Below are 15,300 nucleotides of genomic sequence, written 5' to 3'. Positions count from 1 at the left end.
GTGTCATCTTGGGTAGTCCGTGTCGAGCAAAAGGCGATCTAGAGGGAGGAAAGCAGTATCCTCCTTCTATGAAGCGACGCGGCGTTGTTTCACACAGACATGGGGTGGGTAACAATGGCAACAAAGCAGAGAGAACTACAAAGCTTTGTTGAAGCCTCAAACAATCAATCCCAGTCGAGCCAAACGATCTGAACGATGACTGGTTGTGGGTGAAGCCTGAGGTGCGATCGCGAAGATGTGAGGCCCGTACCAGGAACATGGTCGAGCGGTAGAGGAGTGTGTCGACGGTGGATGTGTCTCCAAAGTCGTCGATGGCCGTACTTGGGATCCTTTCAGAAGCAGTGCCTGTTCTGCTCTACAAAAGCTTAGAACGAGGCTGCGGCTGGGGTGTTACTAGTAGTATGAATCTATGCGTGGTCCCTCACGTGCCAGAGATTCACGATGTCGGTTTCCTCCGATCCCCAAGGCTCGTACTAGCCAGTAAGCAATTTCCGACACGCTGAGAAGTCTTGGCTATGCGGGAAAATCATGATAAACTTGGTTTAGCAAGTGCTAGAAGTCTTGGAAAGGCCTAGCCCATACGTGTGGCGCTGTGGCAATGGTCATGGCGTGTCAAACTGGTCTTGTGGCTGCATCTTCCTTCCACGATGTTGAACACGAATTGAAGTGCTTAATAGGCATCCTACGAGTTTCAGCAAGCTTTGAGGGATCATAACTGAAAATTGCGAACTTATAAGATATGGTGTCCCGAAACTGCCTGGTGAATTGGGCCGCTACAGCCACGTGCCAGGGCGCCGGAATACCATTTCCACGATGACGGGCCCTCCGATCCCGCTTTACTTCGGCTAAAATTTAGCTTCCGCCAAGCTAAAATGGGCAAGGTTAACCTGACGAGCGGCTTGCAGTCTGTTGTCATCGTTGGTCGATTTGTTCGACAGCAATGTCTTGCGTCTTTTTATGTATTCTTACGATCTTTCTCCGATGCATATGCGATCTGGAGTGCAGAACGCCTGCGCTCCAACTCTTCCTTCGTAACTCGCGACAATAGCATCGCGAGAGCATGAACTGGACAATACCTTGAGACCTTGTAAGCCATGAAATTCGCTAAGTAAGTTTCGGAGCCTGATCAAGGTGCAGGGCATGGATAGTTCTGACTTATGATAGAGAATTAGAGAATGACTTGGTGCCAGAATGGCGGGCCAAGTACATCAACTACAAGCAGGGAAAGAAGAAGATTAAGGCCATATCGAAGGCTCTCCGTAATGCGAACCGGACCCCTCGAATTACTGGTCGCCCTGAATTGTCGCGCGCCAGCTCGGTTGCGAGCATACCCTACACCCACTATGACTTCAACTCGCGTGCCATTCGCAAGGCCCAATACGCATCGCCAGGAACACTCGGACAGCAGGACGGAAGTGCAGATGCTGATCCTCGAGCTCAAATGCAAGACATGCGCAAGATGAGCACTACCATGTTTACCACGTCTCCTCCGATACACGATCGCGAGAGCGAAGCAGAATCCAGTAGCGATGGCGAAGGCGAAGGATCAGATGAATCAGATGAGGAACGGACACCACTTAAGAGGACTGCTTCCGGCACGTCAAACGGCCAGATGCCTGCCAGTTATGGCAGCTTCAGCCCTCCAGAAAGGGCTGACCCGACATCTATACCCACCACGCCCAAGGCGCCCGGTCGCATGCCGAAACTGTCTTTGCCAGATCCTGCCCTCGATCCTGGCAGAGAGCGAACACAATCTCAGGAAGTCTCTCGATTGGAGCAAGAGCGATCAATATCTGAAAGGAATGGTCGCGTGCCGCAACTAAAAGACGTGGATAGGCCTGACAACAAGAAGCACAATTCGGTACCTTTGCTGAAAGGGATTGTTCAGAAGAAATTGGAGGAACGGAACAAAAACTGGCAACAACCATCGACTGCTAAGTTCAGTGCTCGAGATCGCTTTCAGAAGATATTTCGTGCCCGGAAAATTGATTCGCCCGATGTCACCAATGTTCAGCGCCAGGCGTATAACGATTTGGATGCTCGGCAGGATGATTTCTTCAACTTTCTGGATAAGGAGCTGAATAAGGTTGAAAAGTTCTACAAAATGAAAGAGGATGAGGCGCAAGATAGGCTCAACGTGCTTCGTGCTCAGCTTCACGAGCATCGCGATCAAAGAGCCCGAGACATGAAGTTGCAGAAACAGGGACGTCATCACCTTATTAGGCAAGATGACGCCGTGAGCCACGTTTTGGCGGAAACGCCGTTGCCCAGTATGCCGACAAAAGAGGTCAACCAGGCGACACAGAACGGTGGCGTGCTTAAAAATGTCTTCAAGCACGAGCCAAAGATCGGAAAGACGAGCCAGGCAATGAAAGATCTCGCTTCACCAGCAGTGTCCCCTCAGTCCAAGGCTAAAGATGACAAGAAGGACTACGTCAAGAAGAAGCCTACCAAGGGCAACGAGACCGTTCCTCACAGATTCGCCAAACGACGCTTGAAGCTCGCATTGCAAGAGTTCTACCGAGGCATGGAGCTCCTGAAGTCATATGCACTACTCAATAGAACTGGGTTTCGGAAGATCAACAAGAAGTACGACAAAGCAGTAAACGCTCGGCCGCCTCTGCAGTATCTTAATGAGAAGGTCAGTCAAGCGCATTTTGTCAAAAGTACTGTCATCGACGCATATCTTGTGGCAGTTGAAGATTTGTACGCCAGATATTTCGAAAGGGGCAATCGAAAAGTTGCTGTCAATAGACTCCGGTCAAAGCTTCGGCAGGGCGACCATTCCGCAGCGACTTTCAGAAATGGCTTATGGGTCGCAGCTGGAACCGGACTGGGCATTGCTGGTCTGTACAATGGGTTCGAGCTCCTCTTCAACGGCTCGCCCGCGACAAGTACAATCACATCATATCTTCTGCAGATGTATGCCGGGTACTTCCTTGCATTGCTCCTATTCTTGATATTCGTTCTGAATTGCAAGATATGGTCAAAAGCTCGGATCAACTATGTATTCGTCTTCGAATACGATACTCGACATACACTCGACTGGCGCCAGCTCGCAGAAATTCCATGTTTCTTCCTCTTCCTCAACGGTCTCTTTGTCTGGATCAATTTTGAGTTTGGAGATGCTCATTTCATGTTCCGCTTCTGGCCAGTCGTTCTCTTTGGGATTACACTAATCATTATGGCACTACCTTTCAAAGTGCTCTACTACCATGCACGAAAATGGTGGGCATTCAGCAACTTTCGACTGCTCTTTGCTGGACTCTACCCTGTCGAGTTTAGAGACTTCTTCTTGGGCGACATGTACACAAGCGAAACCTATGCCATGTCGCAGATTGAAGTGTTCTTCTGTGTGTACGGGAACGATTGGAACAATCCTGCTCAGTGCAACTCGAGTCACAGCATGCTTCTCGGCTTCTTCACAACATTACCTGCCATTTGGCGGTTCGCGCAATGTGTGCGACGGTACAAAGACTCCGGGAATTGGTTTCCTCACCTCGCAAATTGCGCCAAATACACAGGCAACATCCTTTATTACATGACGCTCTCTCTATATCGGTTACACATCCACACAGAAAGTGCGAGGGCGTACAAAATCGTCTTCATCGTTTTCGCAGCCTTGAATGCTCTTTACTGCTCCTTCTGGGATATCGCCATGGACTGGTCACTCGGTAACTTCTTCGCCAAGCACAAAGGTCTCAGAGATCACCTGGCATATCGCCGGAAGTGGGTCTACTACGCCGCAATCGTATTCGACATTGTCTTGCGGCACCAATGGATTCTATATGCCATCTTCACCGAAGACCTCCAGCACAGCTCGGCTGTGAGCTTCTTCGTTGCGTTAGCGGAAGTCCTGCGCAGAGGTGTCTGGACACTGTTTCGGGTTGAGAACGAACACACTAATAACGTGGCGAAATTCCGAGCATCTCGAGATATCCCTCTACCATACAAACTACCACAATCTCCCAAGAAAGTACCTCAAGACCAGGAGAGCGAACAAGTCCGCCGACGAAGGCAATCAGTCTCGGGTGAATCTAGGAGGACGCAAGAGGAGACCTCCGGTACAGCTACAGGGACAGACCACGACCTCGAGCGGCAGACCACTACTGACTCTGGTTCGACAACCCGTAGACAAATCACACGTACACCTGCTCTACGCGCACTACAACGAGTGGGTACTGTGATTGCTGCTGCGCATAGTCAGGACTTCACGAAGAAGAGGCGACCAGAAGTGGTTGGAGATTCGCCTGGGGACGAGACGATGCTCAAGGACGATCACCAAGATAGCAGTGATGACGATGACGACGACGGCAGAACGGAGATCGAGCCCTCCGTAGTGGACGAAGAGGAGAGACGGGATGAAATACATGGACCGGAAGAACAAAGAGACGATGGTGGTGAGGGCAGCTCAAGTGACAGCCAAGCACAAGAGCGTGCTGGCGTATTTGAAGTTCAAGACTCCGAAGACATTGATGAAGCTCGCAATATTGCTCGTGGCTATAGCCCTGAGGCTGGGCTTAGGGGCGGTAAGAGCTCCTCGAAGAAGAAGGACCTGTGAGTACATAGAGCATTTGTATAGACTCGGCCGGGGCGGACGCGATCCCGACGTACGATTAAGACCTTCTCGCTCAGGTACTGCTACCGCGGACGTGTTGGCAATGTAAGTGTAGGACCTTGAGTTTGTGAGTTCAGTTCAGTTTATTTCATTCGCCTGTACGGAACCGCGTCTGAGTATAATGGGAATATACCTTTACCGTGGCGAGCATAGCGGATATGAGAAGCCCTTACGATACTGTACGTAGCGCAATAGGGAGCTTTGGGATCGAAGAGGATTAATTTCCGCCACGGATGGGGAGGCGTCGACCGTCGGGGTGCTAGCGCGTTTTTCAGTCTCAGCTGCTCACACATCCAATCACGAACTTGCTATGAGGACGATCGCCATCACCGGACGATGGCTCGGAAGGCATGAAAGACACGCCTGGAGATGACAGCATGATACTTAGTACACCATCGCATGGTCATGGTCGTTGCTCTTCTAGAGCTCCCACCTACCTACTCACAGCCTTGGTCTTGACATCACAATCACACAGAACCATGGCTACTGCACAGGTCAACACAGTGCTTCAAGATGACGCGCTCAGGCGTCAGGCGTTACGCAGCATGTTACGAGACAGCGACATGCGGAGTGCGTTTCTTGCAGGCATGCTTGAGGACGATGAGCTCAAGGAAGAACTGAAGGAGTTCGTGCTCAAGAAAGTTCCGGATGGGGACCTCCTCAACGCTGTGATGGAGGATGAAGAGCTCAAGGTCGATGTCAAGGACTATGTTCTCAAGAAGGTTCCTGATGAGAGCTTAATGACGGCTGTGATGGATGATGATGATCTCAAGCAAGAGGTAATGGAGCAGGCTACTCGAAATTTGAATTGCAATGATCTTATGGGATACGTGATGGAAGATGAAGATCTCAAGCAAGAGATAATGGATCAGGCCACTGGATATCTCAACTCCAACGATCTTATGGGCTACGTGATGGAAGATGAGGATCTCAAGCAAGAGATAATGGATCAGGCTACTGGATATCTCAACTCCAACGATCTTATGGGATACGTGATGGAAGACGAACATCTCAAGCAAGAAGTTAAAGAAAGCGCTGTAGAGCACTTGTTCGCCGACCAGCTGCTCGAATATGTGATGGCAGACGATGATCTGAAACAAGAGCTAAAGAACGATCTTGTGAACCACCTCAGCTGGGAAGAATTGGTCGGGCGGGCAATGGACGGCAATGAGCTCAAAAGTGAATTGAAGGAAGCCGTGCTGCAACAAATGACCACTGCGGAACTCATTGGTCGTATGCTGCAGGACGAAGTTGTCGCCGAGGATATGAAAGCTCGCATCTTCGCGAACCAGAGGTGCGTAGACATACTTGTGGAGCTTATGCTTCGAGATGAGAGATTGAGGCCACAGATGGTGATGGAGATGCGGAGACGAGCGGGAGGCCGCACTCGAGCACGACACGCAGTGGCGGTTTGATCTTGCATCCTTGGGCCTCTGAACAGCTGGTCTCCCCAGCGTGATCACTGTTCAGATCAGTGTGTACGGTACACTGAAGCCCTCCAGACGGAGAGGTCATAACAACAAAGCATCGTGACCACAAAACCACGACAAAGCAGTCACTCAACAGATCAACGGTGCTTTGAGTGACCACCACAAAGGGAACAATGACGCCAGCCGGCGAGGTTGTCCACATCCAGGACACTCGGGGTATACATAAGTAAGCACTGGCCGCGCAAGAATCGTCGGATAAGAGTTCACGATCAAGCATCGGAGCACCACAAACAGCGCTTCACATAATATCAGGCTGGTACTGATTACAGACTGTATTCACCCACACAACCACAGGAGCATAACATGGGCAACCACCTAAGCACAACAAAGCCAGCCCGTTGGGCCAGGCTAAGACGTGCCCTCCACGCTGCAAACCACAAATCAACTAAGGGTCGACCTCATCCCCACTTCATCGACTTGCTTATCACCCACGGCGTTCCGCTCCGCACAGACAAAGAAGACCAAGAATGCCCCATTTGCAAAGTCGAGATCGAACCCACCGACGAATCCCTAACGCACACCTCATGCAAGGTAAGCTACCACCGCGAATGCCTTGAACATTGGCTCAAAGACAACAGCACCTGCCCCTTCGATCGGCAAATATTCACCACCAACCCGAAGCATGAGAAACAGCGGGCTCGAACACAGGCGCGACAAGCCAGACGGACACAGCGGGCTGAGACCCGACGCCGCCTAGACGCATGGACCGCACACCTCGATGCCACATTCGGACGGAATCGCCAATATACCAGCAACGTCGACTACGCTCGTGTGATCATGGACTTCGAAACTCGTCTTGCATATGAGATTGCGACTGGCATTCCGCGCGCTCGTCACCTCGAGCAGTATACGGAGGAGATCTTGCGCCATAACACGAACAGCGAGACGTTACAGAGCAACGATCGCAGCTGGGCGCGCAGACTCGCGAGTCAGAGATTACAAGATGAGGAGTTCGAGCATTTCTTCGGTATGAGACGGACGGAGGAGGAGGTTGAGAGGGTTTTGTGGGGCATCGAGGAAATGGGTATCCAAACTCACTTCTTGCCGTGGCAGAGACGACATTACCGGCGGAGATACCTCGCTGGTCCGTTGGGCTTCGACGCCACGTACTGGGCTGATGAGGATCCCGACAATGACAACGGCGAAGAATCACCGTTTGGAACGGTGTACCGGACTGCTATTGAGCATCTGTATGGCGAGTATGTTGCTCAGATTGCTCGGATGAACGTTGCGGACGATGATGGTTGGGAGACTGTGGAGGAAGGCGAGGATGCAGAAGATGAAGGCGCCGACGATGACATCGACTGGGACTATGTTAATAACATAGACTCGAGAGATGAGGACCGCGAGGACACGACTATTTACATGTGCCTTCCCGCCTTTAACTTGCGATCTCGCGACTTCTGGTAAGCGCATCCCCGACACGACTAGTCAATAGGTTGAAGAACCACACATAGACACACAATCATATCATGCCCGGCCGCAGGATCGGCTGTGTGCAAATCATTTCATTCACTACCTGCCCCTTTTCTTTACCACTCCCGCTTCGACATAAAATCGATGCAGAGTCCATGCTTAGCTCAATGAAACAATGGTCCATCGTTGGAGAATTGCTTAACATACGTACCGTAGTATTGTGCTGCTGGTCAGTACATAAATTCTGTAATGCCTTGACTTAACACCTTCCGAAGCTTGCGTTATGGCTGCAGACTTGTTGGCAAGCTCATGCAACACAAGGCATGCACAAACTTGAGACAGATACCGTGAGCAACCAACATACTGAGAAGGCCATCCGAGTCATGATAGAGCAGAGCAGGTTTATCGTCTGTACGGACTACGGTACAGCGCTGCCTGGTACCAGGACTAAAAATTGCTCATGCTTGACCTCGAGAACCGGGTGTTGTAGAGCAACTAACACCCGAGAGGACCTGCAATTGAACGAGTATAAAAGGCTCGCCGTCCGCCTTGTTCGAAATACAATTACTTTCGTTTCGATCGTGTATTTCGAGCATGCAGTAGTCAGAATTCGTTGATTACCTGAAAATCGAGCGAGTCCTTCTCTTCACGTAGGCTCTCAGCAATACTTCACCTCACTTGAAAACCTTGTCAACCTCACGTCAACATAGACTCAACTCATCCTGAAGCCTCACTCCACTTTCACAACATCCTAACCTCTACTCACCAACCCCTTCACCCACCCCTCACAATGACCTACCCCACCCTCACCAGACAAACCTCCCTCCCAACCACCCAGTCCGAAGCAAAATGGCGCGACAGCCGTCTGATGACAGACGACATCCACGTCGAACGCGCCCGATACCTCCGCCGCCGAGCCTCCCGGGAGCTGTGGGCCGATAGCTCCCTCAACGCTTCCATTGCGCTCCCAGACATGCTTCCCCGCATACACACGAGGCGTTGGGGTTCGTCAGCATCGACCGCCAACGCCGATGCCGGCACCCCGAGCGACAGCGACAGCCTCCTCGCATACAAGTCCATGCTCGACGCAGACACCGACAGTGACGACGAGGCCTCGCTAAACCCCCTCGTGCGATCTTGGGATATCGATGAGGAGCTCCAGAGATACCATGAGGATGTCTGGAGGTGGGAGATTGAGCTTGGCAATAGGCTTATGGAGGGGAGGTCAGGGAGAGAGAGAGGAAATGGTGAGCGAGGTCCGAGTGGGAGGTTAAGGAGGTTTTGGTCGAGAGTGAGGAGGGGTTGCTTCGGGTGGATTTCGCTTCGACGTCACAATCGGGAATTGAGGCCGTCTGATGTGGCTTCTGACTATGGGGTGGGTTCTGTGGCTTGGTAGACGTGAAGGGATTTTGTCTGAGTTAGCAAGTACATTTGTGATTTGTTGTAAGCGGAACCAGAATTTGCCTCGCTGGCTAGCTTTTGAAATGGTCACATTGGAAGTGCATGATAGCACAAAGGCAAGGATTACTTATCAACACATGAACTACCTCAACAAAATGCACTTGCCGTGCCCCCCTTTTGTCCTTTTTTTGCTTGGTTGCAGCAAGTTGATCGCTCAGAGCATAATAATATCAACACAATCGTCAGTCGTGAACAAATCGTAATATGTATGAATGCTAGTATTACATTTCCATCTTGACATCCGCGTCTTGCCCAACCGTTGCGCTGCGCTCTCTGTCTTCGGGCTTTTCGGCCAGGTGAGGTGTTGATTGTTGCTCTGGCTGTCTTCGACGTCGGCCAAGCTTCTCGCACCAGTTTTCAGCACTGACGAGGGTGTCGTTCACGACTCGGCTGACCTGGTTCATCATGTCGAGTCCTTCTTGAGCCAGGACTAATGCTCGATTCGCGTTGTTGGTGGCTGCATCGTGGCTCTCTTCATCGCTAGCACGTCTTGAGGCGATCGTGAATCTTTGTGGGAGAGTGACGAGATGCTGGTGCACCAGTCGCCGAGCGTTCTCGGGCAGAGCACCACCGGCATAAGTCGAGACGATGTTCACCACCTGCTTCAAGGTGTTCAGCACTTCTTGCTTGACTGCAGCTATCCTAGCAGTGATTGCTCTCTCGTCTTCGTTGTTGGTCAGATTGGAGACGGACATAGCCTGCGAACCCTGCGAAGCCCTTCTATCCCACTGTTGCAAAAGATCTTTCAAGCTTTGCACAGCGCCACCGAGTCGTTCGTTAGCCAATCGCAGACATCCCAAGCAGTATTTCAGGCTTCGAATGCTGTCTTCACTCATTGCAACGCCGAGGCCACTGGTGGTGATGACCAATTGTTGACGCCACCCCATATCTGGCTGCTGTTCTCTGGAAAGTACGACTTGCTGTTGCTCTGAATACGGTGGAGAGCGATCACCAGCGTTATATGCTGGCAGAGGTTCTCTAGAACCAGGTTCTGCTTGGCGCAGAAGACCTTCGGGAGTGATTTCAAGGTATGCCTTTTCGATATCTGGGGTCATAGGCTGACCATTTCTATTGTCCTTCTTTGGCTGGAGTGCCCATCGTATACCACTTTCAACACCAGATATCCTTGCAGTTGTTCTTGCTAGTGGGAGACCCACGTTCCTCTCGGTCCATTCACCGCCTGGAGTGAACTGCTGGGCAGTCTTATATACTGATATAGATCCATTGATGACTGAAGCAGCTAGAGGGTATTGCGATGTTATGAGGGAGAGGAGAGGCTCGGTCTCGCTGCCGTTGAACGAGCTCGTGGTCTGAACGTGGTTTGGCGGTGCGGGTTGCAGTCGGGGCGAGTGAACGTCTAAGTCGTTGTTAAATATGTGCTGCGTCTACTGGACCTGCGCCACATACCTCGTTGTAAACTCTTGAGTGTTTCAGCAGCCTCTAGATCGTCGGCAGACAAGCCAGACAGTACACTAGCTGCCCGCTGTGACCTATCGTTGGTATTGTCCACTTCCATTGCGTCTGGTCTGACCACACCTGTGAACTTCAGCTGATCTGGTGAGAAGGGTGGAGGTCTGGCGCATGGCGGTGAGTTGTGCTGCGCTTCCATGATCCCCTATGAGTCCTTGTGCGCGAACCGCTTGGAACTCGTGGGAGAGCAGTGTGGTTGGATTTGAAGATAAAGATGTGCCAGTTTGTAGCGGTCTTAGCTCGTTACATGGTGTTCCATCAGCGGTTTGAGCATGTGAGAAGACGAATGGCAATGGTCGTGCGCGCTGTTGAGTGATTTGTGAGGTCAAAGTGAACAAGCGAGCGCGAACAATGTGGAAGAAAAGCGTTGGTTGTGAAGATGCGAAAGTGCTCAAACACGTGAAAGTAACGACTATCAGGGATGTCGAAATCCTCCCAAGTACCAAGCGACGACTGCGCTGAAGTTCAGAAGATGCATGTGAGAGAAACAGCCCGAGGAGCACAGCATCTCACAGCATGGCATGACATGACATCGTCTTTTGAGAGTCACATGCAATCGCCGAAACAAGTCGTGGCTTCCTAGCTTGTGGCATCAGTGAAGATCCCCGATTCGACACTATGACAGAAGTGGATACTTTTTCTTCGACCCGGCAATTTCGAAGGGGTCCGGTAGAACTCCGCGTTCCTGGTTGAAGCACATGCTTCTTGCCCCTTGTAAGGACAAAGATAATACTTCGATACTGTCCTCTGCGACAACAACAGCTGATGGGCTACTACTACCGTGCATTCACAATGGCAATGCAGCAGCCTTGCTGCTGCTGCTGCCTCATCCAACAGGTAAGGAGGAAGTAGGACTCCATTAGGTTGTTTCTGCCCGCAAGATGAGTAACAACTTGCCAAATTATGTCGAACGTACGAGGACCACGGTACAGTACTCTGGCGGCACGGAGAGGGAGACGTACTCTACATGAATCGGTCGAGGGTCGCCCTACACACCAATGTGAGTGGTGCATCAGGGACCGTGTCTCAGCAGATCCGCAGGCGGCATTATGGTCTAAGAATGAGACAACGACTCACCAGCAGGTCGAATATCTCGAGATGCAACTGCGACAGCACAACGTTGCGCCAGGTCCGCAACCTCGTGATGCGGCCACATCCTATTGATATTGCATTGAAATCTGACATTAGGTGCTGGCGCTGTCAGTATTGATGATGTCGACGATGGTGAAACTGAAGGATATCAAAAAGCTCACACTTCACAGGCTTTCACAGAACTCGAGGGTAGCATGTTGCATTTTCGTTTCATTTATAAAAGACCTACAGAAGACCTGCCGTTTCCTAACTCCGCTACTCCGTATACTAAATCGAGGTTGATCAATGACTTACCACCTACTCCTCCTCGAGCCTCCTCTATTCCTCATCTGACATGAGTTACACGCGTAACTTAGCTGCTGATAGCCTGATCGATCCTCTGACCTGGCTAGGTGAACGTGCCATGATATTGGCCCGTTCCGTCGCGCTCGTCGACATTCGCTGCTATTGCCTTCAACGAGTGTACGTCCACGGCTGCAGCCGCAGGCGTACTTGAGGCGGATGTAGTAGCACATGGTTCGATCTGTTGTATGTGGTATTGGTAGGATAGCTGGTGGAGCTCTGAGTATCAGTGGGGATATCTTTGCAGATACAGGTGCTCGCTTGATTCGATGGTTGATGGGCAATACCACGACTCGACTACCCGGAGTATATATACATCGTTGTATAGAACGGGGTACACCGTGGACGACAACGCTGCATTCCGACGACAACGACGTATTGAGAAGCTGTGTACAAGCACAAAGACAGAACAACAATATACGAAGAAGCTACGTACAAGCACAAAGACGCGACAGCGAGATAGGAAAGGAAGACAAAGAGAATGCATTGTCTGATGATAAGGGTTGCACTTCACAGGTACTCAAAGCCACTCGTGCATTGCGAGGATGCCGGTGTCGTAGGCGGATCAACGGAAAAATGGTGAGAAAGAAGACACAGACCCTGGAAGACCAAGGACAGTAAGTTCGCGTGTCATTGTGCAAACCCTCTGTACATGACTCGAACAGAAGCGATTCACCCCTTTTTCGATGGACTTCCTCGACGCCGCACACACTTGGTCCGGCGAACCATTGGCGACTGCAAAATTGACTGATATGGGCAAGTGCTCCAAGAGAGGATATCCTTCAGCCTGTGGGACGGAGCGTAAAGTAGCTCTATGACCGCTCGTAGCAGGCGAGGACGGAAACAGATTTTGGAACGTACAAAAGTACCTCGTTGTTCCAGAGCCGTAGTCGTCCTGGATAGTTCATTCATCAAGCTGAGGTCGACTTCAGCGCTCGTTGAACATTCTGAAATCTTGCTCTACTCTCTCGAGCACACCGACCGGCGACCCTCATCGTGCAGCAGATTAATCGTCGTCACTCTGAAGCGAGCTAGGCACGATTCCGGACAGCTTTGGCAGCCATTCCAGGGTTGTGACCAAGCATGATATGAGGCCGGGGCCAGGCAAATAGACTTCCTTTAGCGCATCAACCTCATGCTTGATTGGCGGATCGTATGAAGCCAAGTCATCGAGCGAGCGGAAAGAAGTGCGGAGGAGATCCACACTCAATGGCTATCACAAACCCTCTTCGATCCGAGGTCATTGTTGATGAGAGGGAATCTTGGGGGCAATCGTACTCACCGTACTTCGTCGTTTATGGCAATTCAACGGACTTGTACGAGCACGGTATCGGTCATCTTGGTGCATGGATAGTATCAGTTTTATTAGAGTAAGGATAGACTGATACTACTGCATACGGACAGGACTGGGACGGTTCTCAAGAATACTTTTAGGGTACATGATCAGCATCGCCCCTGGCAGCGACTTCTCCGGATAATATACGGAGGTCATATTCAATTCGTTTCCACCATCGTCGATGTGGCTTGTGTACGTAAAGCTGTACGATGACAGATGTCAACCGTATCGGTCACGATGAGCCAAGTACCGATGCCAAAGTATCAGGACATCCAAGATGCACCAGCGACAATAAGTCATGAAGAGAGAATACCCGAGACATCGCCAACTTCGAGTTCGCCTACGTCGACTACCTCCAGTACGAACACGGAGGAGATCGAGCATCTCTACCTCAACTTCGACACTCAGATCGCAACACGACCAGTCTTCCCAGACAATGCAACCAAAGACTACCCTCCATGTCCAAACCTCAAGGAATACGACGACCCCTTCACCTGGTCAAAGACCCGGAAGAACCTAATGACATGGGTCTCATGCGCAACCAACATGACAGCCGCATACTCCGCCGGCTCCTACGCAGCACCCGAAGCCCAACTAACAGAACTCTGGGGCGTCTCCCGCGTCGCCTACAACGTCGGCATCACAGTCTTCACCATCGGCTTCGGCATAGCCCCCATGGTCCTCGCACCCTTCTCCGAGATCAACGGTCGCCGCCCCGTCTTCGTCGCAACCGGCATCCTCTTCGTCGCGATGCAACTAGCCTGTGCTCTAACAAATTCTTACGCCGGGATGCTCGTCTCGCGCTTCGTCGCCGGCATAGGCGGCTCAACCTTCTCAACCATGGTCGGCGGGATCCTAGCCGACATCTGGGTCTCCTCCGAGCGCAACACCCCCATGGTCCTCTTCACAGGCGCGACCCTCTTCGGCACGGGTCTGGGTCCCCTCGTATCCGGCTTCGTCGCCCAGCGCCTCCTCTGGCGCTGGGTCTTCTACATTCAAGTCATGACCTCCGGCACTCTCGTCACCCTAGTCACAATCTTCTTCAAAGAGACACGCGGCCCCATCCTCCTCTCCCGCAAAGCAAAAGCCCTAAACAACTGGTACGCCAAACTCGAATCCCTCGGCGCAATAGGCATGGAGATACCCTCCCCATCCTCACCCTCATCCGAAAAACCCCAATCCCACAGCACCAAAACCCGCCGAATCCGCTACAAAGTCCTCGCCACCGAACAACGCCCCACCCTCCCCCAAATGATCCGCCTAAGCCTCACCCGCCCCGCCCACCTCCTCCTCACCGAACCTGTCGTAATCTGCTTCTCCCTCTGGATCTCCTTCAGCTGGGCAATCCTCTACCTGCAATTCGGCGCAATCCCACTCGTCTACGAGACAAACCACAACTTCACCCTCGAACAGACGGGCGCAGTCTTCACCGCCGTATGTGTGGGTGGGATCCTAAGTACAGTGCTGAGTATCTACCAGGATAAATGGGCCGTGCGACGGTTCGGACGGAGATTCACGGCGAGTCCAGAGGGACGACTGTGGTTCACGTGTGCGGAGGCGAGTCTGATGCCGATTGGGATGTTTTGGTTTGGATTCAGTTGTTATGCCAGTGTTCATTGGATTGTGCCTACGCTGGCACTGGTGGCGGTGACGATGGGGATATTCTCGATCTTTCTGGCGACGTTTAATTATACGGCGGATGTGTATCAGACTTATGCTAGTTCTGCGCTGGCGGCGAGTGGTGTGTGTCGGAATTTCTTGGGTGGGAGTTTTCCGTTGGTGACGGTGCAGATGTTCAATGGGATGGGGTTTCAGGCGGCGAGTAGTTTGTTGGGTGGGATTGGGATTGTGTTGTCACTTGGGCCGATATTGTTGATTTGGTTTGGACCGAGGATTAGGTTGAAGTCTAAGGTTGCGAGACAGTTTGTGAGGAGGGAGGAGGTAGAAGAATGAATAGAATTGGGATGCTCGCTCAAAACAATATGCTAGTTCAGCTGTATGCGTCTTCTTCGCTTGCGAAAGCTTGTGTATCTGTCTCTGGCGTACTCCAACGTCGTTGCAGTGGCACGATCGAT

The 15,300-nt window shown here is 51.6% G+C and overlaps 5 protein-coding genes across 5 annotated transcripts; 4 read left to right on the top strand and 1 right to left on the bottom strand.

The window, feature by feature from the left end:
• Positions 1-1,094: 1,094 nt before the first annotated feature.
• SYG1 (Xenotropic and polytropic retrovirus receptor 1) lies at positions 1,095-4,561 on the top strand (the record flags this gene model as incomplete). Its single annotated transcript, XM_064877990.1, has 2 exons — positions 1,095-1,108; positions 1,165-4,561. The coding sequence occupies 2 exons, from the start codon at positions 1,095-1,097 to the stop codon at positions 4,559-4,561; spliced, it is 3,411 nt and encodes a 1,136-aa protein (XP_064726098.1).
• Positions 4,562-5,097: 536 nt separating this feature from the next.
• Positions 5,098-6,033, top strand: PMZ80_009596 (uncharacterized protein; the record flags this gene model as incomplete). Its single annotated transcript, XM_064877989.1, has 1 exon — positions 5,098-6,033. The coding sequence occupies one exon, from the start codon at positions 5,098-5,100 to the stop codon at positions 6,031-6,033; it is 936 nt and encodes a 311-aa protein (XP_064726097.1).
• Positions 6,034-6,411: 378 nt separating this feature from the next.
• On the top strand, positions 6,412-7,518 carry PMZ80_009595 (uncharacterized protein; the record flags this gene model as incomplete). Its single annotated transcript, XM_064877988.1, has 1 exon — positions 6,412-7,518. The coding sequence occupies one exon, from the start codon at positions 6,412-6,414 to the stop codon at positions 7,516-7,518; it is 1,107 nt and encodes a 368-aa protein (XP_064726096.1).
• Positions 7,519-9,206: 1,688 nt separating this feature from the next.
• On the bottom strand, positions 9,207-10,594 carry OPI1 (transcriptional regulator opi1; the record flags this gene model as incomplete). The annotated part of the gene is made up of 2 exons (XM_064877987.1): positions 9,207-10,342; positions 10,393-10,594. The coding sequence occupies 2 exons, from the start codon at positions 10,592-10,594 to the stop codon at positions 9,207-9,209; spliced, it is 1,338 nt and encodes a 445-aa protein (XP_064726095.1).
• Positions 10,595-13,462: 2,868 nt separating this feature from the next.
• Positions 13,463-15,178, top strand: PMZ80_009593 (uncharacterized protein; the record flags this gene model as incomplete). Its single annotated transcript, XM_064877986.1, has 1 exon — positions 13,463-15,178. The coding sequence occupies one exon, from the start codon at positions 13,463-13,465 to the stop codon at positions 15,176-15,178; it is 1,716 nt and encodes a 571-aa protein (XP_064726094.1).
• Between the last annotated feature and the right edge of the window lie 122 nt (positions 15,179-15,300).

Source organism: Knufia obscura (assembly GCF_036327395.1).
Source record: "Knufia obscura strain CCFEE 5817 isolate CBS 148926 chromosome Unknown scaffold_14, whole genome shotgun sequence".
In the NCBI taxonomy this organism is placed as follows: Eukaryota; Fungi; Ascomycota; class Eurotiomycetes; order Chaetothyriales; family Trichomeriaceae; genus Knufia; species Knufia obscura.
This window is presented reverse-complemented; position numbering and strand designations above follow the sequence as displayed.